The sequence below is a fragment of the Sciurus vulgaris genome, assembly GCF_902686455.1.
Source record: "Sciurus vulgaris genome assembly, chromosome: 6".
Taxonomy (NCBI): domain Eukaryota; kingdom Metazoa; phylum Chordata; class Mammalia; order Rodentia; family Sciuridae; genus Sciurus; species Sciurus vulgaris.
The window spans coordinates 116,602,960-116,627,870 of NC_136466.1; the positions used below are offsets into that span (position 1 = coordinate 116,602,960).

A 24,911-nucleotide genomic window follows, 5' to 3' on the forward strand; every position below is an offset into this window, starting at 1 on the left:
GAGAATCTGACCCTGTTTGGTCATTTTACCATATTAAAAACATTTCTAAACCTTTAATTAAAATAAGAATGCATTTTTAATTTGTCATAATCAGGGAGAGTTTTAATACTTGTATGTCCAACTGATTCACACCATGGTTATTTCATAAAGGCATGGCGGTTGAGATGTGTTTACCTTAAGTAACTTTACAATGAACAGATTGTGGGCACATGGTAATGAGGCATGCTTAAAGGGAAATGGGCCATGGCTTGGATTTTAGAACCCGTGATTGTACAATGCATCATGAGTTTCAAGAGTACTCTACTGAGACTCTTGAATTCCTTACAAAAACAGTTTTCCATTTGTCTCTCTCACACTCTCACTTGTGTGCAATTAGATCGTCTGTCTTGCTAATAGACCATAATGCTGGGGGAGGAATGTGGAAGGAGCGGACAGTTCAAAGAGGCCCAGGGAGACAAATGGGAGCAATTTGCACTTTATTAAACGTAAGGCTTATACAGACATCTAAAACACCAGCACTAATGTGAAGACAGCACACACAAGTGGGTTTCATTGGCAATACTGTACTTCATATTTCTCCACTGCATAGAACAGCATGCGAGTTTACCTGTTTATCTAGGAACTCTCGAGCATCCTTCTCGATATGACCCTCGTAAAGATTGGTAGTCATGCTCATTAGTCCCACCTTGGATAATCCAAAATCTGTCAGTTTTATGTGCCCCATGGAGGTGACCAACAAGCTATGAAGCAAAAGGACACAGAGAAAAACAATCACTTTGAAGCTGTTTCTGTGTTTTTAGGTTTCCTTATTCCCTCATCAATTTTTAAAACTGTTGCATACATATCAGTATCAACATTACTACCAAACCTGGCCTGGAAAGAGATGAAGTCACAGGAAACTGTCAAATACTTGAACCTAGAGGCAGAGAGTAATTCAGTGGGTGGGGCCCAAGACAAGGCAAAGTTAATCTAAGTTGGAGGATAGTTTTTACAACACTGTGAAACTTCGAAAAATTCAACTATGGAAGTTTGACTTCCTTCCAGTTTCAGAATAAGAGAGTACACAAGAAAGGGCTACCAATAATTTTATACATACATCAGGAATTAAGATAAGCAACCCATCTGTGAGTCAAGTGAAACAGATAAAAACTTGGACAGAAAAATGTATTGTTTCAGATTTCAACTTCCAGCTCTAATTTAAATTTGTACTCATTAACCACAAAACCTATATTCCTTATTATACATGCAAGGAATTTGCATTTGAATATATATAAAATATTTCATTTTAAGTCAAAAAATAAAAATTTTAAATAGTATATACAGTATTAAATCAACAAAACACTAAAGGAATACAAGAACTAAAACAAAAACTACTGGAAGGAAATACACCAACATTCTGATTGTTTTGTTTGGTAATACTGTGCTAATTTTTTTTCTTCTTTTTTCTCTGTGCTTTCCAAATATTTTGGAATGAGGATGAGTCACTTTTATCATAATTTTTCAAGACACTTAAAACCTTTTTGACATGTAATATTTTTAGATACATCTCACAATCAATGGAGAAAACACGCAATATTTAATTAATGGCATCAAGATGAATAGGTAGTCATTTGGGAAAAATATCTGTATCTCAAATCAGACACCAAAATTAATTTAACATAAATTAAAAATTAATAAACGAGGTTTGAGTAGAGTAGAGCATATATCCAGTAAATTATTTTGGAATGGGGATGGATTACCCAAGTATTAGTATCAAATTCAGAAACTATCTAGAAATTCTATGTTGATATTCAAAAGTTTATATCATAAAGAAAATTTTTTAAAAATTCACTCTGCATTTAATCTTTTCCCCCTATTTCTCATAAGTTTTTATTATAATGCTGGCATTATAGCCTTTAAAAATTACATAAAATTACCATATGTATTGTGAAAATATAGTTTGGAAATTATGGAGGAATTAAAAAATGTGCAAATAACACTAAAACATATCATAGACATAAGAAAACAACTGGTATTTTGTAAAAGGACATGAGTTTCATCAGTATACATACTTGTCTGGTTTCAAATCCCTGTGTACAATCCCATAATTATGCAGATATTCCAAGGCCAAGACTGTCTCAGCAAAGTACATCCTGGCCATATCGACAGGGAGAGGACCCATGTTTTTCATTAAGGTAGCACAGTCTCCCCCTATTAAACAAAGGGAAAAAATTTAGTAGGTACAGTGCCCACTAGGATTAACCAAGACCACCAGTTTCTTTAGATCTCAGAATTTCAAAGTAGAACCACATTTGTAAGTACATCCCATTCATAGTGAAGACTGTGTGAAATAATCATGTTCCTAATTAAGAAGTGGAGTGGAGAAAATGAAGATTTAAGATGCAGGATTTAACAGAGCAGGTTTGGCTCTGAAGTGAAACTGTATTTTGAAGAACTGCTAGCATGATGTTAGGATTATGGTGACAATTTAAAATATGTCAATGTACAACATGGATTCTGGAATTGGGCTACCTGAGTCTGAATTCCCACTCTGTCTTACAGGCTAAGCTCTTTAGCAAACTAGTCAGGGTGGTCTTGATTGCTTCATCTCCAATGTCAGGACAGTAAGAGGATAATCCTTCATAGGATTATTGTGAGGATTGCAGCAATCTATGTAAAGAACTTGGGATACTGCCCAATAATATAAGTTATTGTTGTTTAAATAATCACAATAATGGTTAAGAAAGCAAAGCACTGTGCTGCAGAGAGCGATGGGTGGATATAAGGCAAGCTTGACTTCTGTCCTCTAGCACTCAGTATCTAGTAGTCTCCCTTTCTTGGACTTTGGTTGCCTCACCTGAAGAATGAAAAGATTTAGCTAAAGGACATTGTTTCCGTGAGTTTTATATAGTTTTGCAAATCTGTTCAAACAAGAGCTTAAACTCAAAGCTTTGAAAATTGTTTTGGCCTCTACTGATCTATTCTTCTTATTCACTTTATGTCAACAAGTCATGGCCACTCAAGATCTCAGAAATTTAATGGGGAAAAGAAGGAAATCGGATTATTTGGAGTGTTTAAAAGACCACAAATCACTTTTAAAAAGAAGAAAAACTCTGAAACTCAGGAAGATTGGCTGGATTTTCTTGGAAGTCTCTCTTTTCTCCTAACTCATTTTTTTAAATTTTAAAATTTGTTTTAATGAGTTATACATGACAGTAGAATGCATTTTGATATATTATATATAACGGAGAATAATTTCTCATGCTTCTGGTTATACATGCTGTAGAATATCACTAGTCATATAGTTACATATGTACATGGGGTAATAATGTCTGATTCGTTTTTTATTTTATAACATACCCTGAAAAAGATATACTTTTAATTCATATAAGAAAACCAATAGTAATGAACACTTTTATGATGTGTGATAAAAGGAAGTGGGAAATATCCCACTGCCTATATTCCAACTTTAATGACCAACTGAGGGGAGGTAGTTAGGATTGAAAGCTATTTAAAAAGAAAAACTACCTTTTTCCAAATAGCACTAATTTTCCCATTGTTATAGTAGAAGAGGCACTTTACAAGCAATTATCAGAAGATAATGACTGGGAATACAGCCATCTCATTGCCTGGCTTCAGTTCCTAGGTGGATATAACTATTATGTGGAACAAACACAGACAGCTTCCACAACACAAGAGAGGGGGACTTCTGGGTACAGGTGCTGTTTCTCTGAGACAGATTTACCTTCCACATATTCCATGACCATGCACAAGTGGCGCCTTGTTTCAAAGGAGCAATACATGCTCACAACAAAGGGGTTTTCTGCAAAAGTTAGGATGTCACGTTCCACAAAGGCCTGTTGGATCTGGTTTCGAAGGATGAGGTTCTGTTTATTAATCTTCTTCATGGCAAACCTCTGCCGGGACTCCTTATGTCGAACAAAGTAGACTGCCCTAAAAAGGAGTACAAGTGTTGGGGTTCATAGGAAGAGAGAGAGGAGGTAAGGATATCTTAGGGGACACTAAGATATCCTTAGTGTCTGTATCCTAAGCCATGTAATCACTGACTTAAGTTCATTCAGCTCACATATACTATGCTGGAAACCCCAAATTCCAGGTCTCATCCTTGGGCTGGATTTATTTATTTTTTTTCTTTAAAAAAAAAAATCTTTCAATAAAAGTCGTATATAAGGCATCAAATTCACAGTGACTGCTCAAGAAAGGAGCTGGGCAGTCCCCAGAGGGAGCTAATTTCCAAAAGCTAGCTGATGTTTTCAGTTTTTCCACAAACAAAACAAAATCCAATATCTAAGTCAGAACAGGGAAGAATTAACAAAATTACATACAGATCACAAACTAGATACATTCTAGCATTAGACATATGTTAGGCACTTTTTCTTGACTAAAGCAATAATTTTCTAAATAACACCCTTGGGATCTGCAAAAAGGATCATAGTTTCTTAGAGTATCTGGTTTCCAATTGAGAGTAATTTACTTCCCACAAAATTTCCAGATAAATAAGTGGGTAAGAGGTTATATGAGGACATTCTGTGACAAAGGGTAGCATATTTTTCTCACTATGGACATCAGTATGCGCTTCGACTAATCCTGTTCCAACAGAAAATGCATCTCTTTAAGAGAACTGTGCACAGCCATGTAGCTTTGTTTCTGCTTCCTCTAATCCCTGGCCAAGGTGTCAGGAAACTTGACTGTAAGATGACCAGACCAGTCTACACTTGAAATCTGCCTAAAATCTCACTTCAATACTCTCGACAGCAAGACAGTGACTCCCTGGGGATGGTGTGGAGAAGGAAGGAATTAGGAGGAGGAGCCTTAAGGCCCCATCAGGAAAAGAGGAGCAACAAGACCAGGTCCTGGCTGGGCTCCTTTCCTCACAATCCCCTCACCTGTCATGATCACACAGCACAGGTTTAAATTCTTCAGGAAAGCAGTGATCAAATAAACCATTTACATAAAGAGCCATCAACTTTAAGAAGTGCACAATAAGTTACATCCTGCAAACAAAAGCAATTATCAAAGAAGAAATAGTTTACCAAAAATAGGGCTATCAATCAGTGAAGAATATCTTGTGGCAAGCCTTCCAAAACAAGGTTATGTGATCTGAGATGCTCTGAAGACTGATTATTCACTCTGCCTGAACAATGACCGCAAGGGGGACTGGGTACCCTGGGCCCCACTGAAACAATATGTGTAAGTATATTCAAGCCCAGCTTAATTAATATTAACATCCTGCCTGTATATGTTCAGTATTATTTTTTCTTTCAAGTATGTATATCTTTATCTTTTCATTGTATTCACCTTCCTCTGCTCACAAACTCACACATTTATGTCTTCTGTCTCTAAGCATCTGGAGGGGCTTTGCTCCTCTTAGCCCCTTCTCTCTCCATTTCTTTGGGTTTCTAGTTTTTCCTTCACTGTGGAGTAAAAAGCTCTCTTAACGACACTCCACAGAATCAACTCACTGAATAAACCTGGTGCTGTTATTCCCACTCTAAACCAAAGTAACGTGAGAGCCATACAGCTGGGTGCCCATCACTTTCCGTAGGGACTAGCAGTCCTCTGCAGGATGTGCAAATCAAACACCCCTGCTCCCCTGGGCTGGGTCTGTTCACGTTGCCCAGCCTGTTTGCTGGCTGGACTTGATATCAAAATTAACTAACTTAAATATTTAAACCAATGTAATGTGAGTCTGACAATAAGAAGCTCTGTTGTTTATTAAAAAAAAAAAAAAAACTAAGAATATTTTAGAAAGTTTTGATAAATATGAATTACTAAATAAAATTCCTATTGATTTATAGGTGGTGGGATTTCCAAAAGTTGAAAACTTCATAAGCATATAGATTGCTACATTCGGAATGCTTTAAGTTCTTGTTGCACCTTTAAAGAACCTAAAATTTGAACCAATGTATATATGTAATATATATATATATATATATATATATAATATTTTATGGCTTATATATTGGCTGTCTTGAGAGGTCTGGCATCCAAAGACCAGTAAATTCATTTGTATTTAGGTTCAATTGAAATGTTTAAGGTACATTTTTAAAATGACTTCCTACTTTGAACAACTTTTTAATGAACTTAACTAGTAGTTCTTCCTGCATCAGATTAAAGGATTTTATTGTATTTTTCTTTTTCCAATTTCCAATTAGATAAAAATCAGAAGTTTACAGATAAATTAAGCTGCTTCTAATCAGATGATGGTAGAAGGATTTTAAGACCCATCACAAAAGAGCAGAGAAAATAACTAGTCCATCCCTTAAAATAAGATAAGCATTGGGAAACAAATAATGGTCATGAAAAGGGATTTCTGAAAGAGGGAATCTATTTTTTAAAGTAAAATTAAGAATTCAAAGTGTTAACAAGGAAAAGCCAGTATTTTTCTATTGATTGCCTCTTTCTAAGGGTTAATTAGAATATAGCTTGCTTTCCATTTCTTTCTTTGATAGATCCCTACATATGTATTCTGATTTTCATATTTAGACTATCAGAACATAGCCATTCTGATTTTCAATCAAGCATCACCACTTGCTACATAAATAATTGTTTAGCAATATCCACTAAAAACAATAGGAGGGAAAGGAAGAATGGAATTGTACAGGATTATATGAAAAAATAAAAGATGCCCCAGGACCAATTTGACCAGGATCCCAACTAGCTCTTTTTGTGGCACTGTGTAAATAGTGCTTTTATCTGTGCTTTAATCTGAATGTTTTAATTCAGATTTTCAATTTATAAAATTTGATTTGATTCTCAATCTCTAGTCTCAGGTTTTTAGTTCATAAAATTAGGAGGTGGACTAGAATTTAAAATTTGCTGCAGCTGGATTTTTTGGTATGTTTTATGTTATTGGTTTCTTACTTTGTACTGCTTTGGGAATATTATTCTTCATGCTAGAATTTGTTTACTAGTAATAATTGTTTTCTCTCACATATACCTTTCCTCCTCTAGGTCAAAGTTCTAGAACTACTTGAGCCATTAAAGAGTAAGAGATTGGGAAAGAGATGAGAGAGCAGGAGAGAGCAAGAAACAAAGAGAGAGGGGCAGCAGACAACAGACTTCCTAATACCCAAACATAGACCTGAGCAGATATGGCTTCATATTTCCCTGTTTCCTGTGCCTAGGGGTTGTTTTGTTTGGAAAAGCTACTTCCACCAATCTCCCTGTGAAATAGAAAAATCCAAGGGAAGGAGGTGATGTGGAGTAGAAGGTCAACCAGGGACTCCTGTTCTCGGGAGCCAAGCTACTCTAAATCCAGACAGGACTGGGGTATGAAGTGGGGTGGGGAGAAATGGACTCTGAAGCTGACAGGACCTACAGCCAAATGAATCCATCCCATTTGGAGTGTGAATGTCTAATGTATATAAAATAATGCATGGATCAGTTATGAGTCTGGGCCTGCGATTCTGCTTGTGGGAAAGAAGGGGTATGTATTAGAGAAAAGCAGTAAGGAAAGTTAATGGGGAGTGTGTAGGAGAGGAGCATGGGTCAGCTTGCACATGTGCCTCCCTGGTAAACATCCTGGGTCCCGAGGAAGGACAGAGTAACAGGCATCATGGTTAGAAAGAAAGGCAAAGTAGGGGAGAAACACAGTGCCTTTCAAATTTAGTGTTTTTGCTTTTGAATCAATATTATTCTTCCTCTTTCAAGACATTTTAAAGTTATCACTTAAAAACCAGGAGGTACTTGACAGAAGGAGGAGGACCACTGTACCCCCAGCTAAGATGGCTAAAAGTTTTAACCACAAGATAATTAATGGAGAGGAGCGTCCTGCTTGGAATGGGAGGCTATGTGACCATGTCTCTCAGCCTCTCTTTCCCCACATGCAAGGGGAAATATGATCAACTGCCACCTGCGGCTTTGGTGAGAAGAGTACACAGATGAAAAAAACTCCTAGCAAACGAACATCAGCCTCTGCAAAGTAGAGCTGCATAAAGGGATGCTTAACTTCCAGCCAAGCATCAGAAACATGTTAAACAGAGGGAGAATGAGATGTTTGTCAATTTGGCATTATCACATGAATGGTCAGCAGGTATGCTGGGAAAACCATGGTGTGTGTTTGAGCCTGAAAAGCAGAAACCCTTCCTAATGAGAGGCTGGTTCCCAGAACCACCGATTTTTGAGAAGCCAGGGAATATATGGCCTTCTGAGTCACTGATGTGAGGGGAGAAATCATTAACAGAAACCCAAGACAGCCTCTAAAGCCCAGGTCACCCAGCCATGCAAGGATCCATTTGTTCAGCTAGTTCACATCAGCCTGCAATCAGCATCATGACTGGTTCAACGGATTGAACTAGTGCCATTCAAATTTTAAATTAAAAATAATCAAAACATAGAGGAAACCTGTCAGAAATGTAATGAGAGATTGAATCTGAGAAAAGCAAAAGAGAGAGAAAAAAAAAAAAAAGTTTTGGCTGATTGGCTGAGGCACCGATAGGCAGCTTGTGAGCCCATTAATGACTTGGCCTGCATCCTGGGTGTTTACTGATTCACAGCTTGTTTAACTTCTTGTAGATTCCCAACCATTCCCCAAAGTGTGATATACCTCATCTACTATACAGTGGTTTAATTGCACTACAAATGAGTTTACTCAACCAATTAACCATATACTGCTAAGATATATGCCCAAGTTTTACAAAAGCAGAGTTTCTCAAATAATCTTATTCTAGAATTCTACTTTCAAGAGGATTTAGTGATTTTGAAGTCTATGTGCCCATTAAATCAGTGAGTGGCCTTCTCCCTGAAGAAGAAAGATCTCCTCAGATCATATCCAAAAGTATAAAGCACTGAAAACCAAACAGTAATAAACAAAACCCATGAATGACTGCATGCTAGTACAACACTGCTAGGTAGAAAGTTTCATTGAAGTCCTTGAAGGAAATAAAATACTGCAAAAATATAACATCAGAAAGCATTTATGAACCACAACAGTATATATGCCATTTGACATAATCCTGAAAACAAATTGGTGAAGCATAGAAAGGACTCACAAATATTTAAGTTCCTCACTAAGTTAATGGTGTGGAAAATATTAGAGGTGAAAAAATAGTAGGGAGAAATATCCCTTGTGGCACAACAAAAATCACTTTATCTCATCTGCTCATATGTGTGATAAATGGCAATAAATGTCTCTGGGATTATTTATTGCTCCCTGTATATAGATGGAATTGGGATTAATACTTAATTAAACTAGAATTCTCTGGCTGTCTAAAATGGATCAGGTTATAGTTTGTGCATTAATTGCCCATTCAAACTATTTATCATTAATTCAGAAAGATTGTGTCACTATTTACCCCATGCCCTAGGAAGGAAATTGTGTGTCTATAAAAATGGATCAAGGAACGAGAAGAGAGCAATTCAAACCACCCCCCACAAAGAAATGGTAAATGTTTAAGGAGATGGAAATGCTAATGACTTGATCATTACATATGCAATGATGTATCACAGTGCACCCTATAAATATGTACAATTACTTGTCGATTAAAAATTTATTTAAAAAACCTATTTTATTTGTTATCAGAAGGTACAGTAATAAAAATAAAAGTGACAAGAATTTAATGTCTACTATGGACCTAAAATGTATTATTGTTATTTTTTTAAAATACATTTTTACATTTTGATGGACCTTTATTATTTACATGTGGTGCTGAGACTTGAACCCACTACCTCAAACATGCTAGGCTAGCACTCTACCACTGAGCCGAAACCCCAGCTCCCTATAATATATTATTTGAAAGCAAATTCCATAGCACATTTGTGTGAATCTAGAAAATGCATCTCTACGTTAAAAAAAAAAAAAAGTGGATTGAAGAAGAAGCACCACTAATGTGACAGGCTAGTGTTCAAATCTTAAGATCTTGGTGTAATACAAAGATGAACAGAAATGTGTTGCTCTAAATTTTCAAACAGCCTTATTTAAATAATTTTCTGACACAAATGACTACTGATCAGATAGAAATGCAGGCTACTGCTCAAGCAACAGTGCTAGATATGAAATCTGTACACATGTGTATATGTGTGTGTGTGTGTGTGCGCGCGTGCATGCATGTACACATGCATGCATACATATATATAAAAACCAGGCATTTCTGAACCCAAAGGACAGAATGAAGGAGTAGAAACAGAAATACATAAAACTTTACTTTTACTTTTTAAAAACTTTCTCCAGCTCTCTAGAAGACCCCTAGGTCACTTCTTATGTTTTCTGTTGGGGTATTTAACTGGAAATGATTCTGGCTACACATCATACCCATGAAGGAAAGAGCAGAAATCTCAAAAGTCAAGTCCCTATATGACATCTATTTGGTATAAGATACATGTGAAGAATAAATATATTAGTAAGGGCATTAAAATATAATAGCGTCTCTTGAATTACTCACCCATAGGCTCCATTGCTAATCAATTTAATTGTTTCAAAATCACTTTCTCGAGGTTTCCTTCGAAGTTTCAAGGAAGCATTAGAACTCTGGGGAACAAAGAAGGAAGTTAAAAAAATAGTTCAGAATTTGAGGGAATTATTTTAATGGCAAAATAGACAATACTTGAATCAATGCCGTGTTGTTCAGGGGCTGAGTTACAGTATTCTAGCTAAAGACACCTCGGACAGCTCTACAGATCAATCTTCCACAGCAGTGCAGACCTCACCGGGGCTCAGCTGCATTTAGGCACACCCACATTTCCAAGAGAAAGGCACCAAGCTTTCTGAAAGTTCCCCATTTTTATTTTCCCTCTGAACTCTTCTCATCCTAGCCTCATTCTAGTCTTAGAACATTTTGAGATTTAAGTCCAAAATACCAAACCTTCCTTCTGATTTCAGTGTGCCAGAAAAGATGTGCCAGGGTGGCTGTCCTTGTGGCTGGTGAATGACATAGCCTCTGTCCCTGACTGGAGCACGTCCTTTTCATTGCTGTGGCAATCTTTCTTGTTTGGGAAAGCGATTAGGTGACAAAGAGCACACCCAGGCGTAGAATGCCTGACTTTCTTTATCTCCATACCAGAAATCTTAGATGGGTTTAGATCCCAATGTTCTAAAATGATGGCTCTCTAAATGTTTAGCTCAAAGGACAGGGATAAACATAAAAATTCCCCTATGCTCCATTTACCTCAGCAGGGAGAGGTTGTTATCAAGCCTCTCTGCTCCCCTCTGCAGAGTTCAGAATCTACCACCCACCCACAGCTGGAAAGTACCCATGGCTCTGAGGTGTGTCCATTCTCCCCAGTCTCTGCTGGCTTGCTGAGCCCTTCATCCCACTCATCTTGGGAGGACATGGGCACCCAGGGTTCCACCTTCCTCTCTGCTCCAGTCCTCTCACCATCCTGAGTGACTTCAATGTCTATGCAGGTAACACAACCAAGCCCAGCCCTCAGAGTTACTTAACTTCCCCAACTCAAACAGCCATCTCTTTCCTCTACCTCCCCCTGGTGACTGGCTACAGGACCTGTATCTAGTCACCACCTGCCATGGCTTCAGTGGGACCATACCCACTGTGGCTGCTTTTTCATGCTCTGGGCTCTGAACAAGGCCCCCTTGTTCCATTAACTTCTCCCCATCTACTGAATTCCTCTATGTCCATGATGACTCTTAAGTCACTTGGACTTCCACCAGAAGCTCTGCCTCCAGGGCAGGAACATAGCTGATATCCAACTGAAGGTTTGATGGTTCTTCTTGGATGCTACCAAGGAACTCGAGTCTCAATATATTCAAAACTATATATTATGATAATAATAAAACAGCTATCATTTATTTAGGACTTACTATGTAATACTATCCTAACCACTTTATATGGTCTATCTCATTTAATCTTTTACAATCTCTTATACCTTTTAAGATGGGAGAGCTTTAAAGATAGGGAAACAGCGACACAAAGAGCTTCCCTGTCCACCCCAATTTACACACACCTACCAAGAGGTGGAGTCATTTTTCAAATCCAGGCAATCTGCATCCAGCACCTGGGTTTCCAGTCTATTTCTGCTTTCCTGACCATCCAAATCTGCTTCATCCTGGTTTCTCTGCTGGTATTTATTATTGAGAAGAATGACCCCAGCCACCAGGACCACTGCAGCCACCTCTCAACGACTTCCCCATGGCCACCCTGCTACTCCCTGAACCCCACATGCTTTCATTTTATCAAGCCATGACTCCGGGTCATTTCCCTATTTCCTCTTTCCACTCCCATATACACACGACACTCCTCTAAAGCTCAGTACTTGTTAAAACAACATAAACAAAACATAAACCTGACAAATGTGGGAAGCAGGGACCTGTGTGTCCAGTCTTCACCCAAGCTCTCTGTTCTTTACGGCCTCCCTTGCTCTTAGCACACAGATGGGACTTGCATCCGGGTTGTTCCCATGGCCCCTTATTCTAATAATTACTCACATTTCAGTTTAAGTGCCATGTTCTCAGGAAATCTGGGCTTTCTAAACCAAGGCAAATCTCTTTATGGTATATTCTAGTGGACATGCTCTTTTTTGTCTTTGTAGATCTTATTGTATAATTACTATCTTTTGTGTATGATTTCTTTTTTGTAAATTCCTGTTTCTCTTTGAGGGAAGGCACTAAAATTGTCTGCCTGCTATTGGGCACAGTGCCTTCCATGTAGAAGCACAATAAATATTTGTTGAATAAAGTAATTAATACAGTCAAAATCTCCAAATGCTAATAAACAGAAAAACTAACATATTTTGTCAAGAAAGATACTTACACCCACTGACTCATCAGTTTCTGGTGTTTCTGCTGTCCCACTATCATAGTTCCCCAACTGAGCCATTTCTAAGTTAAAAAAAAGGGGGGGGGGAAACAGGGGAAACAAAGTTTAAGAAAAATATTGCAATTAAACATTATAGTATAGACTAATTTTTTTCTTTTTCTTTTATAATGGAGAAAGTATTTTCTTTTGTAATTGTGGGAAAATCTTTACATCCAAAACAACAAGAAGCAGCAACTGAGATTTTGAACTTACTCTTTACACACCTTTCCCAGAAAGCCCTTTCTTATGAAAACCTAGACACAGGAACTTTAGCGATTGGGCCTCTATTCCAGCTAGCAGCATTCATCAGCTGATGCAATTAAGGCAGCTTGCAAAGGGTTTGGTGGTTAAAACTCTGGCTATGATCAGAGAACCAAGAGAGGCAAGCCTTCCCTGACACTGAGAGACATTCAAGGTACACTGGACACAAATTGGAAATGACTCCAGTTGTAGTAGGCATCCCTTGCTCCATTTCTTCACATCTACTGAAAGATATCTCACCAAATACACTAAGAATTTACAATTTAAAAGTAGTAAAGGTGGTGGTTAAGAGGGATTTGGAGATGAAAAGACTTTGGTTTCCACCACTATTGGCACTTATTAGCTAAGTGACCTTTTAACTTCAGAGTTTTAACGTTCAAGGTTCTTCCCCTGAACGATGAGAAAAATATTACTTATCTCTTGGCTCTTTTATGACTATTATACACTACAATGCACATAAATCCCTTAACATGTTGACTAACAAAAATTAAGTGTTCATTTAATGTTGACTGATATTAATTACATTGTAAAAAGTAGTTAATTCTGGGCTCAATGCCATATGCTTTACACCAGCCTAAGTACTACCCTGGTGGTCTAGTTAAAAGTGACAACTACATGTAATTGCTCAACACACCTTAGAATGCCTCCTTGAGTTTATATAAGTAAATGAGAAAACCTAATTCACTCACTGTTCATTTTTATACCTAAAAAAGAACATGAAAAAATTTTATCCTAAAGTATTTTTTAATTTTTTTCAAAATTGAACACATATATAATAAAAAGTTATAGTTTTTAGCTACAGATTTTTGTATACAACTAAAATTATTTCTTAGGCTCTTATTTCATGTGTTGATGTTCTTATAAATACAATCATTCTTTGTGGGCAGTGATTACTCATAGGAGATACGAAGCAAAACAATATTGGAGTGTTAGCTTTAGGTAAATATTTACAGACTCCCGATTCTGAAATAATGAGATTGATAATAACATTCCCAGTTTACCTGTAAGGAAATTCTAAAAATAAAAATGAGCTTAGTACAAACTACATCCTTTCTTGGTATCATTCAAATGATGCCAACATCCAATGTTCTAGCCTCTTAGAGATAAGGACTCTGAACTAAGACATATTCCTCCTTCAAGGAAAGAGGCAAAATTTAATACTACTTCAAAAAAACTGCACTAGCAGCTGACACTTATTAAGCTATTAATATGTTAAGTAACTACAGGAATAACTCATATCATCCTTAAAGCAACCCTGAGAGTAGGTACTCTTGTATCCCATTTTTACTTCACAGAAGGAAGAGAGACACAGAGGTTCCTGAACTGCACCCCCAAAGTCCAGAACCCTCGCTTTTCACCTTCGAAGGACAGGCTTTAGGTATGTTAGTTTAAATGTTGAAAAGAAAGGGAAGCAGAGCTTGTTATCAGGTATTAAAATTACCAGAAGACACATTTTATGTATTAATAAACAGATTAAAAACTACCCTCGACCTGATTCAAGATTATTGACAAGTTAAAAAAAAAAAACTCTCACTGATAAATTTATATTCCTAAACTCCAAGGGTGTCAAAGATAATCACTAACTTTTAAAAATATTTTTAGTTGTAGAAGGACACAATACCTTTCTTTGTTTATTATTTTTACGTGGTACTAAGGATCGAACCCAGTGTCTCATATGTGCAAGGCAAGTGGTCCACCACTGAGCAACACCCCAGGCCTCGTTACTAATTTTTTAAAGCCTCTGTTAAGATGTAAGTGGGCCTCAGATAATTCACATACTTAAGCTCAGCCTACAGTGCTATTTCCTGCCAGATAAGAACAGTGGGTAGAACTCCCTGTCTGCAACACAAGGGCTGACGCAACCTTAACTATACCGGCGTGAAGAGTCACTATAATATGCTTTGACAGCCTCCCCCTCTCCAATTATTTTCATAAAAAAACAAATTAAAAGATGGTTCTGTTTTAAATAGAATTTCTGCTAAATAACTATTATCTGGGAAATACATATTATTTGTAAGCAGTGGGTAGTAATGGAATGGAACCAAGAGTCAGCTTTTGAAGCAGGAAGCTGAGGCATCATTTTGTAATGCCTGAAGAGATTTTTAAAACTCATCTAAATACCATTAAACATCTGCCCTTTTTATTTCATTGATTTAAACCATTTCTGAAGACTCATGATTCAAAAAGGTAAAGATGGTAATTTAAAAGCCATGGGGGAAAATCTCTCCCCAGGGAACTTTTCAGAAAAGCAGCCACCAGTCTCTGATAAGTGATGAATCTGTTGTGGTATAGCTTTCAGTACAGTATAAATTTATCTGGCATTATCTCCCAGTAATGCATGCATCATTTCACTGGAAGCAAAGATATGATGGCCATAAGAGCAAACAAAGCAGGGAGAACAGGAGAGAGCAGGGCAGAGAGCAGCAGGCTCCCTGGCTTTAGACAGGCAGCGTTTACCTCCATCATAAACAATTGAGCGGGATAAACGCTGTTTGCAAATTCAATTTAATGAACCAGGAAGATAATTTTGAATGGAGGAGTCAATGATGGTTTATGAGTCTTTTTAGCAGTAATAACCTAAGTGTTATAAATAACAATCCCAAACAATAATGAACAAAAGGTTGGTGGGGGGTGGGGGGTTATCAATATTAGAGTTTTGAAAAATCACTAACAGGATGCTTGCTATTCTGTGTATTTAATAGAATTATAATCTTTCTTTATTTGAATCAACCTTAAATCCTTTCATAAGCTTCAAAATTTTTTATTTATCATTGGTTCTCTTGTATATTACTATCTTTCATACTTTCTTGAGACAAATAAACAAAAATAGACCTACCAATACTGCACTCAATTTAAAGCAATCTACCATCAGTTGCATTGCTCCCAAATTAAATTTAAATGTCAATTTAGAATGAATGATAATTAATTTCTGTAGCGACACTTTCAAAATTAAAAGTACTCTCAAGCAGGGTCCAACTGATCTTTGCAAGAGAAAAAGGAACCAGAGAAGCTTAGAATTCAAACCCTTCTGGGACAGGATGGCATTTCTAGGATGACAGGCCTCTAGGATATTGAGCAAGGCCCCATTCTCTGGGTAACACAAACAGAGGCAGGTTTGCTTGCTCCTCAGGACTCAACTTAGGGCTGTTTCCTTCATTTCACAACTGGGGAAAGGGACTTTTCAATAACACAGCCAAAACAGAAAGAATAAAGACTTGCTGTGAAATTCTTCCGTAAGGTCACAGGGTAAAAACAAGTAAAAGATCAACTCAGCCAAGAACTCACCTTCCAGAGGATCCTTATTGAGACCCAGCTGACTGATGATGTATCTGGGGATGTCAGTTTTGATACCCTGTCCTTCTTTCGCATGGCCTTCTGCTGCTTCTAATAGGTAGTAGAATTCTTCAGGATCAAATTCCTGCCAGAAGACAAACGCACGCAGATACTTCCTTGAGCCACAACAGTCTGAGATTTTACTATGTAAAATCCGTTCACAATAAAACTGCTGCACACACATGGTTGTGGGTTATTTATACAGAAAAGAGATAAATAGCTTTGAAAACTATATAATTCTCACTTTATATCTAAAGCCTATTCATATTCTAACCCAATACTTGTGATAATTGGCAACACAAAGATAGTAATCATTTCCAATTTCTTTGTAATGGAACTTGGAGGGTATTCTACTCCACTGAAAAAGAACAAGTCTGACTTTTTTTTTTTTTTTCTTTAAGCCAGGGTCTCACACTATTGCCCAGGCTGGTCTGGACTCAAATGATCCTCCTGCCTTAGCCTCCTGAATAGTTGGGACCAAAGGTGCCCACCACTGTGATCTACTAGATCTGGTTTTGTATATATATGTGTGATGCTGGGGATCATTCCCAGGGCTGTAGGTCTGATTTTTATCTTTTTTAGCAAATTTTTAAAATCTGAGAATTTCATTCAGAAGATTCAGTTTCTTTCTTTGTACAAACAAACACAAGGGAATAATGTTTAACTTCATTGACTCAAAAATAGTTCAGGAGACTCCCTTAATATAGAAGTGTCCAAAAGTATTAGAAGGAAAAACTTTGAAGTTTCCTTTTTTATTAACTCTAAATTTGCTGTTAATAGTCACACAATGCAAAGATTAAGAAAGAAAAATAAGAAATTAAAACTTTTAATAACCCGTTTTCTGTAATAGTTTGATAATATATTTTTCTTACGTATTTTATTCCTTGGTAATCTGTCGCTTATACTATGTGTGTAATAAAAATCTTCCAGATTTTTCAATTTAAATGAATGCCCTGGATTGATGGGTTGCAAACAAAGCTGTAAATCTGCTCACAGATTTAACACATTTTGAAGTATTTTCAGTGACATTTGTTGAAAATTTTCCCCACAAGATTTTTCTCATTTTGATTAATGACCACAAAAGGGGATTTTAGAACCTCAGTCTTTGACAATTACCTAAGTTTCTAAAGGCCATATATAAAAGTTTGCTGCAAATGAAGTAAAGCCAAACCAGTGCCAATGCTCAGTGCCCTGTAAAGACACCTGCAACGACTGATGGCAACCCTGGGAACTGCAGGCATAGGATGGCAGGCAGGAGAAACATCCCTTAATACTCTGGAACATCAATTTCATCTGAGCTCTATCCTGTATTCAAAGCAACATTTCCAAAGCCACTTCTAAATCCACTTATTTCTTTCTTTGAGAGGTTGTATTTTTACTTTTTCTCTTCTGATTATCAGAAATTATGTAAAAAATTAATTTCCTCTTTTAAGGCAAGATCTGTTCTAGGCATATCTGCTGTTGTTCAGAAAGTTTTAATGCTAACTGGCAATTTCTCCCAAATTTAACTATTGCACATGGTGCATAATTCAAGTGCTACAACAGAAGAAGCAATAAGGAGGAAGAGTCCCTTGCACCTGTATCTGCCACTCACCAGTTCCCCTCCCCAGGAACATCATGACAGTTTTCCCCCTTTATCCTTACAGACACCCATGTCAAATGGTGTATTTGATTATGGGATCTTCAAGGTTCTGCCACTGAAGAAAATCCTCACACCCCACCTTTGTCTTGGAGATTCCCCCCTTACTGTAGCTCATCAGGTACTATCATGTTTATGGGGTTATGATTATTTCAATATTGTAAAACAATGTGAATGTTAATTAAAAAAGGGGTAAAACTAAAGCATCACAGCCATATATGTTGTGTGTGTGTATGTATTGATGTGAAATGCTGAAAGCTCTCTTGTACATATGGAGTTATAACTACTTCAATGGTTATGAGAACTTAAAAGTGAATTTCGATCCTATATTAATATCCCGCTAAAATAATTCTTATTGTCAAAGCTTCATATTTGTTTACAGTTTTGACTGGAACATCTACCAAAATTTCATAAAACAAAAATTGTAAAGAGGAAAATGATCACTGGTCAAAACAATGTAGTTGCTAAAATGAATTGCTTCTAAAAGTTTTATTCCTTTAGGTCTGGATGATGCCCTACTGTATTCTTCCGAATGGTTTGCTAACTGGCACTTATTTCTAACGTGGCACATTTTAAAAACAAATAATAATTATAGCCACAGGTCACTATTTAGCATATCTCTGACTTCCATCTCTCTGAATCTTGGCAACTCCAAAAAGCATGAAGCACAGCAAGCATTTTAAATTAGCTGTGACATAAAGTAATTATGCTGAGATAAGGTCAAGTACATTATTTCATGATCATCCTTCAAGTTTGACCAGAATGTGATATGACTATTACTGAGTACAGCACCAATCCTAGAATTCTTTCTTAAAATATAAAAAGACAAGACACATAAGGATGTCATCATGAACATTCACGAGTCGTAGTTCCCCCTGACTCTTTCCATTTAACACTGGTGGTTGACATAATAAATGAAACTAGAGCTTTCTGATGGTTGCTGCTTTCCCACAGTTAACAACAAATAATGTAGTCACATCTAAAGGCATCTTACCAGGCACTCCAATAACCGAGCAGGGCGGGCAATAACAATTAGGATCTTTCGGACTAGCTGTTTAATAAAAGCCAATTCTCCACTTTCTGAACGATCATGAGCCTATGAAAAAGCAGTGAAAAGAAATATGATACACAGTTGTTTCACTAAATGGGAAAGAAAATCAGCAAAGCATGCTAATTAGATAATTACAAAATATTTTAAAAATCACATGATTTAGAAAACGCTCTTAAAAGATTGATAAATGGGTGTTATCTCTATATAAATGGACAGTATTAAACATATACATCTATGAAATAGCTCTACTAACTAAACTTTAATGGCAAAACTTTGATTTATTATCTCTGTTGAAAATCAAACATAAGGGCCCTTAATGTGAACCATGAATGAAGGAGACATTAAAAGTTTATGACACATTAAGTACATGGTACCAGTACAGGCAGCTTATCCAGAAACTGCACTTTTCAGATGCAACATCTTAGATGTATGAAATGACTAACAGTAATGGAATACTTTTGTTACCCCAGCCATTTAACATGTTCATGAAATAGAGTTTACATATAAAACATGATTAACACATTAGTTATTTCATCACATATAAGAGATGTGCAATGTTTATTTCAAATGTTGACTTAACATATACAATGAATTCAATTTCACACATTGAATAAATAATACGTAGGCACTGAACTTAGTAAAATTTAACTGACTCAAAATCTTTTTAAATTTTATCTTACATGTTGCCTAAGCACAATAAATATTTTGAGAGCAAAGCTCAGTTTGTTAGTAGTCACTGAAATTTTCAATGATATTTCCTTGAAGAAATCTGATAAATCTCTATCAAACCTGGCACAAAAAAAAATTAGAAGTTTTAATGTAAATATGTGCATACTCATTTTAGGTTTTCTTAATTTACTTTCCTCTAAGGACTTAAAGTATCAAGGTGATGCTGGTACAATATAATTTCACAGACATAGTAATAAGAAATTAAAATCATTCAAAAAGCTGGGCATGGTGATCCAGACCTGGAATACCAGCTATTTGGTCTGAGGCAGGAGGATCACAAATTCTAGCCAACTTGAGCAACTTAGTGAAAACCTCCCTTAAAATAAAATAAAAAAGGTTTGGGGTTTAGCTCAATGGTAGAATGCCTAGCATGCACAAGTCCTGGGTTCAATCCTCAGTCCCACCAAAAAAAAAAAAAAAAAAAAAAAAAAAAAAAAAAAAGCCAATCATAAATTGCTTTATCATAATAAGGTCCAATCCCTGACCCTGCTCCCAAAAGAACTAGCAGACAAAATTTATGAAAAAGATTGCAATATGTCTTATGAATTTAGACCATCAAATCAAAGGCCATGTTCCAAAATAAAAGAAATCATATACAAGTAAAAGAAAACAGCTAACATTTACAATTAAAAATTATAAGAAAAATGAGAATGGGTTAATAATTGTAAAACAGAAAGTGTTCTATTCTACTAAAACATGCAGACACATATACGTCAAATATTGAAAACTGTCTTTTTAAAATTTTTCCCCCAATATGTGTTTTGCAACAAAAATGGGTTTTAGAAGATACAATGAATGTAAATAAGTGTGGTTATGTGTGTTTTTTTAATAGTTTACCCTTAACTAAACAAAACCCCCTAAAGATAAAGTAAAAAACAAAACCAAACAAAAAAATTTCTGACTTCTTGGTCAGAATTTGGGTTGACCACTGAAGTTTATTCGTACTATAATAATATTGTTTCATTAATTCAGGCATATAAAGAATGTCTGAAAAGCCTGAACACACTACGGTGGCTTTTTTCAAGGGAAATGAGCATTTCAAATGTGAAAAAAATTAAAAATAGTCATTCAGATGACACAAATTTTTTTTAAAAATTATCATTCCAACTTCTTACTTCTAACAATTATCAGTCACATCCAAGGCTAAAAATATGAGTTATATTAGCTCAAACAATATTTGATCTGGTATCATTAAGTGGGAGGGGGGGAGAGAAAGAAGAACTTTGCTAAAACATCAAATGAAATGATACAATTAACCTGAGAAGGAAAACTGTTTTCTGGCTTGCTGGAAACAAGCTCCAAAGGGGGACACTAATGGACACCCTTGGCCTCTATATTACCTATTGGCCACTGTGAAAAACACCCTGACCCAGATTCATGAGTAAGTTAGAGTTCTTCTCTCTCTCTCTCTCTCTCTCTCTCTCTCTCTCTATATATATATATATATATATATATATTTTTTTTTTTTTTTTTGACTAAACACTCATTTGTGAAAGGAAGATGGAGACAGGAAAGCATTCATCTGGAGTTGACCTAGACTTCAGGACTTTCAAAGGCATCAGTTAAATCAAGCTGCTCAAACCATAGGGGACCCTTGCCTGGGGTTATGCAAAAGACAGGCAATAGGAAAGGAGGTGGGGTGAGAGGCTTGTTGGCAGTGTGTCACAGCTGGGAACTGACTGCATCCAGGGGAAACCCTATCAAGTTCCCACAACTGGGCTCCAGCTAGAAGGGGACAGTTCTTCAGTGACAGATTAGCACTAAGCTCCTGAAGGCCACTGTAAATGTGACTCTGAAGATAGATTTAAGTTTTTAAAAAGTACTGAAGGAAACTCTGTATCTGTGGAAATGAACAACATTCTTATTCCTACCTAACAATGACCTTTGTGACCCAAGAATAATGCTTCTAAGCCACAAGAGGAATTTCTCTAAAACTCAACAATTTTCATCTCTCATATGTCCCATTCTCATGATCTTTGAAATTTTTAAGATTTATTTTTAATTGTCATGAAACAATCTGCCAAGTCTGTCATACATACAGAAATGAAAGAAGGGGATTATAATATAAATAGCTATGGATAGCAAATCTACCCTTTCCAGGGAGTGCCTACCAAGGAATGAAAAACACAGAACTAAACTGGTGATTATGATAATATCCTGGGACAGAATTGCAGAATTCAGGATGGAAAACCTCTCAGAGTCTGACTACAGAGCTCCTCTCAGGTCTGCCTTGTCCATTCAAAAGTATACCATTTCACAAGCATAGTTTCCAAGGTATTCTCATACACAGTAATAATCATAGTGTTTCCGAAATTTCCAAGAAGCCGATTTGATTAACAGGAATAGCAGGATTAGATTACTTGATGCTCCATAATCATAGATCAAATGTTTTGGCATGCCATATGTATTTTCTTCCTTCCTCCCTCCCTTCCAAGTTACTGAGAAATCAAAAGGCACCACACACAGGGAGTTAAAGGTTAGAGATGACCCCTCTTCCTCAAAGAGTTCACTGTCTGCTAGTAAAGTGAGACCCCTAGTGACCATTATATTATAGTCCACTGTATGCACGGAGAGGGACACAAGCAGTGGGCCATGTTATGGGTTTTACCTGTAGATAGAATGGAACATTGGGGAGTGTCACACCAATGTTCTCACAGCTGCACAGAAGTGTGGTGGAGCCGAGGGTTAGGCCTGGAGGAAAGCAGATCAGTGAGAATGAGGGTCTGAGTCAGGAAGTAATAGTAGGACAAGAGGAGAAAGTTGGAGAATATTTAAGAAGAAAACTATGAGTCCAGTGGCTGTGTGATGTAGGGAAAGAGGAAGTCCAGTAGGACTCAGAGTCCTAGCATGGAACTGAGAAGATGGTGGTGTCAATAATGGAGGCAAAGAATGAAGGAGAAGCAGGTTTCATTGAGGAGATGCCGAGTCTAGCTGCTGATAAGGTGGACTGCCCACTGCTACTCTGAAGGGCTGTCCAAGTGGAAAGACATTCAGTAGGCAGACAAACAAATCTGAAGCCACAGAGAATGCTGATGGTCTGAAATATGGACTGGAACCCACTAGAGTCCATAGGTCTTTATTTGAAGACAGTCAACAATATCTCCAAGGAGAGAGCTGAAGCGGGAGGAAACTGTTGCAAACTAATTTGTAGAAAATATGAGTTGGAAGAGAACACTGGCCCAGAAGAGTGGCCAGAGAGGTACCAAGAATAAGAGAAAATGTTAAAGAGATGAAGAGAGAAAAGGGTTTGAATACTGTAAAATAGACTGGTTCCAGTAAAATGGCCTACCTACCATGAAGCTCTCATGGCCTCTGATGAATGTGAAGACACCACTCATGCAACAAACGTTTGGGTCCTTGTATGTGTCCATACCATCCTACCTGAACAAAGCAGGTGAGATCCCTGCCCACAGAGTATTTATACTCCAGCAGAGTGCTACTCAAAGTGTGGTCTGCAGACTGGTCCAGTCCATGAACTGTTATTAGTGTGGATGAGGTAAGTCAACTATTGAGAATAAGAATTAAGCAACTTTTACAGCAAGTTTGCATGGCCAGGACACCCAAGTGCATGACCATTTTTTCTGTAAATTCATTTTCATTTTAGTTTATGGGAGAATTGGCCCATGCCACATTGGCAACTGACATAAAAGTCAAAAACAATGCCTTCACCCCCAAAGATAGTTTAAGAGGCACTGCTCTAGTAAACTGCAATAGGTTGAAATGTGAACAATGGCAACAGAGCAGAGAAGACTGCTCTGGAAGTTTGGATGGGAAAGGAAAGAAAAATAGTGGCTGCAAGCCAGAGAGTAATCTTCTTATCTTGCCAGAACTAAATTCTGTGGGGCAAGGACAGATGGATTTCTCAAAACTTGGGATGCTAGTATTTTCCTTCATTTTTGTGTATTTATATATTCATGCTTAGAGAAAACCACCTATGATTATATTTACATGGTCATAATTTATGCCCTATGAGATACAGAAATACTATAAATCTAAATATATAGGCTAAATAGGTTTCACTTGTAGGCTGTGGCTGATCAATTTCAGTCAGAAGAGCAATATTATGCAGTAATTCCTTTCCAGCACACACATTCCCTTCCTGTCCTGGGTGTTATCAGGAGTCAGACATGCAAGTGTTAGGCAGAGACGGTTCCTGTGTTTATCTGTCATTTTGGAAATTGGATATTTTGTTAGAAGAAGAACTGACATTAATGAAAATATAAGTTACCATTTACTACCCAACACCACATGCAGGTTAATTAATAGGCCTCACAGCCTGGAAGAAGCCAGCAATTTTCCATTTAGCTTTTTCAGATATTAGAACTAGATAGCACCATCAAATAACACACATATGCTCAGGCAATTTATAACTTTATGGGTAAAGGGTGGGGGAATCACTGCTTCAAAATCCTTCAAAATCCACTTATCCCAGAGTCATAGATTGTTGGGTCCCAAGGTTCCTGTAAAGGTTATTACATTAACTTCCTTTTACTGTACATAATGACCAGAATCAACTGATAGCAAGTAGCATCAGGTAGTGTTTTTTTCTTTCTTCTTTGCTTCCCTGAAATGTGAACTCCATCTCATAGTTACCACTTTAAGCAAATGGTCTACTTAGGTATCTTTTTTTCAGGGTAAATGCAAAACAAATCAGAAAACTTTGTATGCCCAGATCTTACCTCCTGTAGCAACTTATCTAATTTGTGTTGCAATTCAAGGAAGTATCGTGAGGTGATCAGACCCTGGTGGGATTTATCCAAACAATCTCGAGCCAGTTCAATAATCTGATGGTGAGTGAAACTAAGCACTCCATCTGCTAGGGGAAGGACGTTGTCAGGGGAGTAGCTGGTGATAATTTCCTTTAGACGTTCTTCCATCTGAGCTGTAGCCTGTTTGGAGAAGACACACACACACACACAGGTGTAACATAGGGAGACACACGTGTAAACAATTCAGCTGTCATGCTTCCCGAGCATTTTCACAGACCTGCACAAGTTGTTAAGAAGAATTACAAAACTTAAATCTAAAAGAAATCTGAATTCTGGGCTGAGGGTTTCGCTCAGTGGTAGAGTGCTTGCCTAGCATGCGTGAGGCCCTGAATTTGATCCGCCATACTACAAAAAAAAAAAAAAAAAAAAAAAGATAG

General features: G+C 37.0%; 1 protein-coding gene across 18 annotated transcripts in view; it reads right to left on the bottom strand.

Annotated features, from left to right (window-relative positions):
• The window catches only part of MAST4 (microtubule associated serine/threonine kinase family member 4), a 556,979-nt gene that overhangs the window by 33,891 nt on the left and 498,177 nt on the right, over nucleotides 1-24,911 (bottom strand). For all 18 annotated transcript variants that reach the window (XM_079144856.1, XM_079144854.1, XM_079144853.1 and 15 more), the window contains 8 exons: nucleotides 24,445-24,654; nucleotides 18,980-19,081; nucleotides 16,299-16,431; nucleotides 12,708-12,775; nucleotides 10,383-10,468; nucleotides 3,725-3,933; nucleotides 2,052-2,190; nucleotides 608-740 (listed from right to left, as the gene is read on the bottom strand). In XM_079144856.1, coding sequence (XP_079000982.1) covers nucleotides 608-740; nucleotides 2,052-2,190; nucleotides 3,725-3,933; nucleotides 10,383-10,468; nucleotides 12,708-12,775; nucleotides 16,299-16,431; nucleotides 18,980-19,081; nucleotides 24,445-24,654 — 1,080 coding nt within the window. The remainder of the gene's footprint in view (nucleotides 1-607; nucleotides 741-2,051; nucleotides 2,191-3,724; nucleotides 3,934-10,382; nucleotides 10,469-12,707; nucleotides 12,776-16,298; nucleotides 16,432-18,979; nucleotides 19,082-24,444; nucleotides 24,655-24,911) is intronic.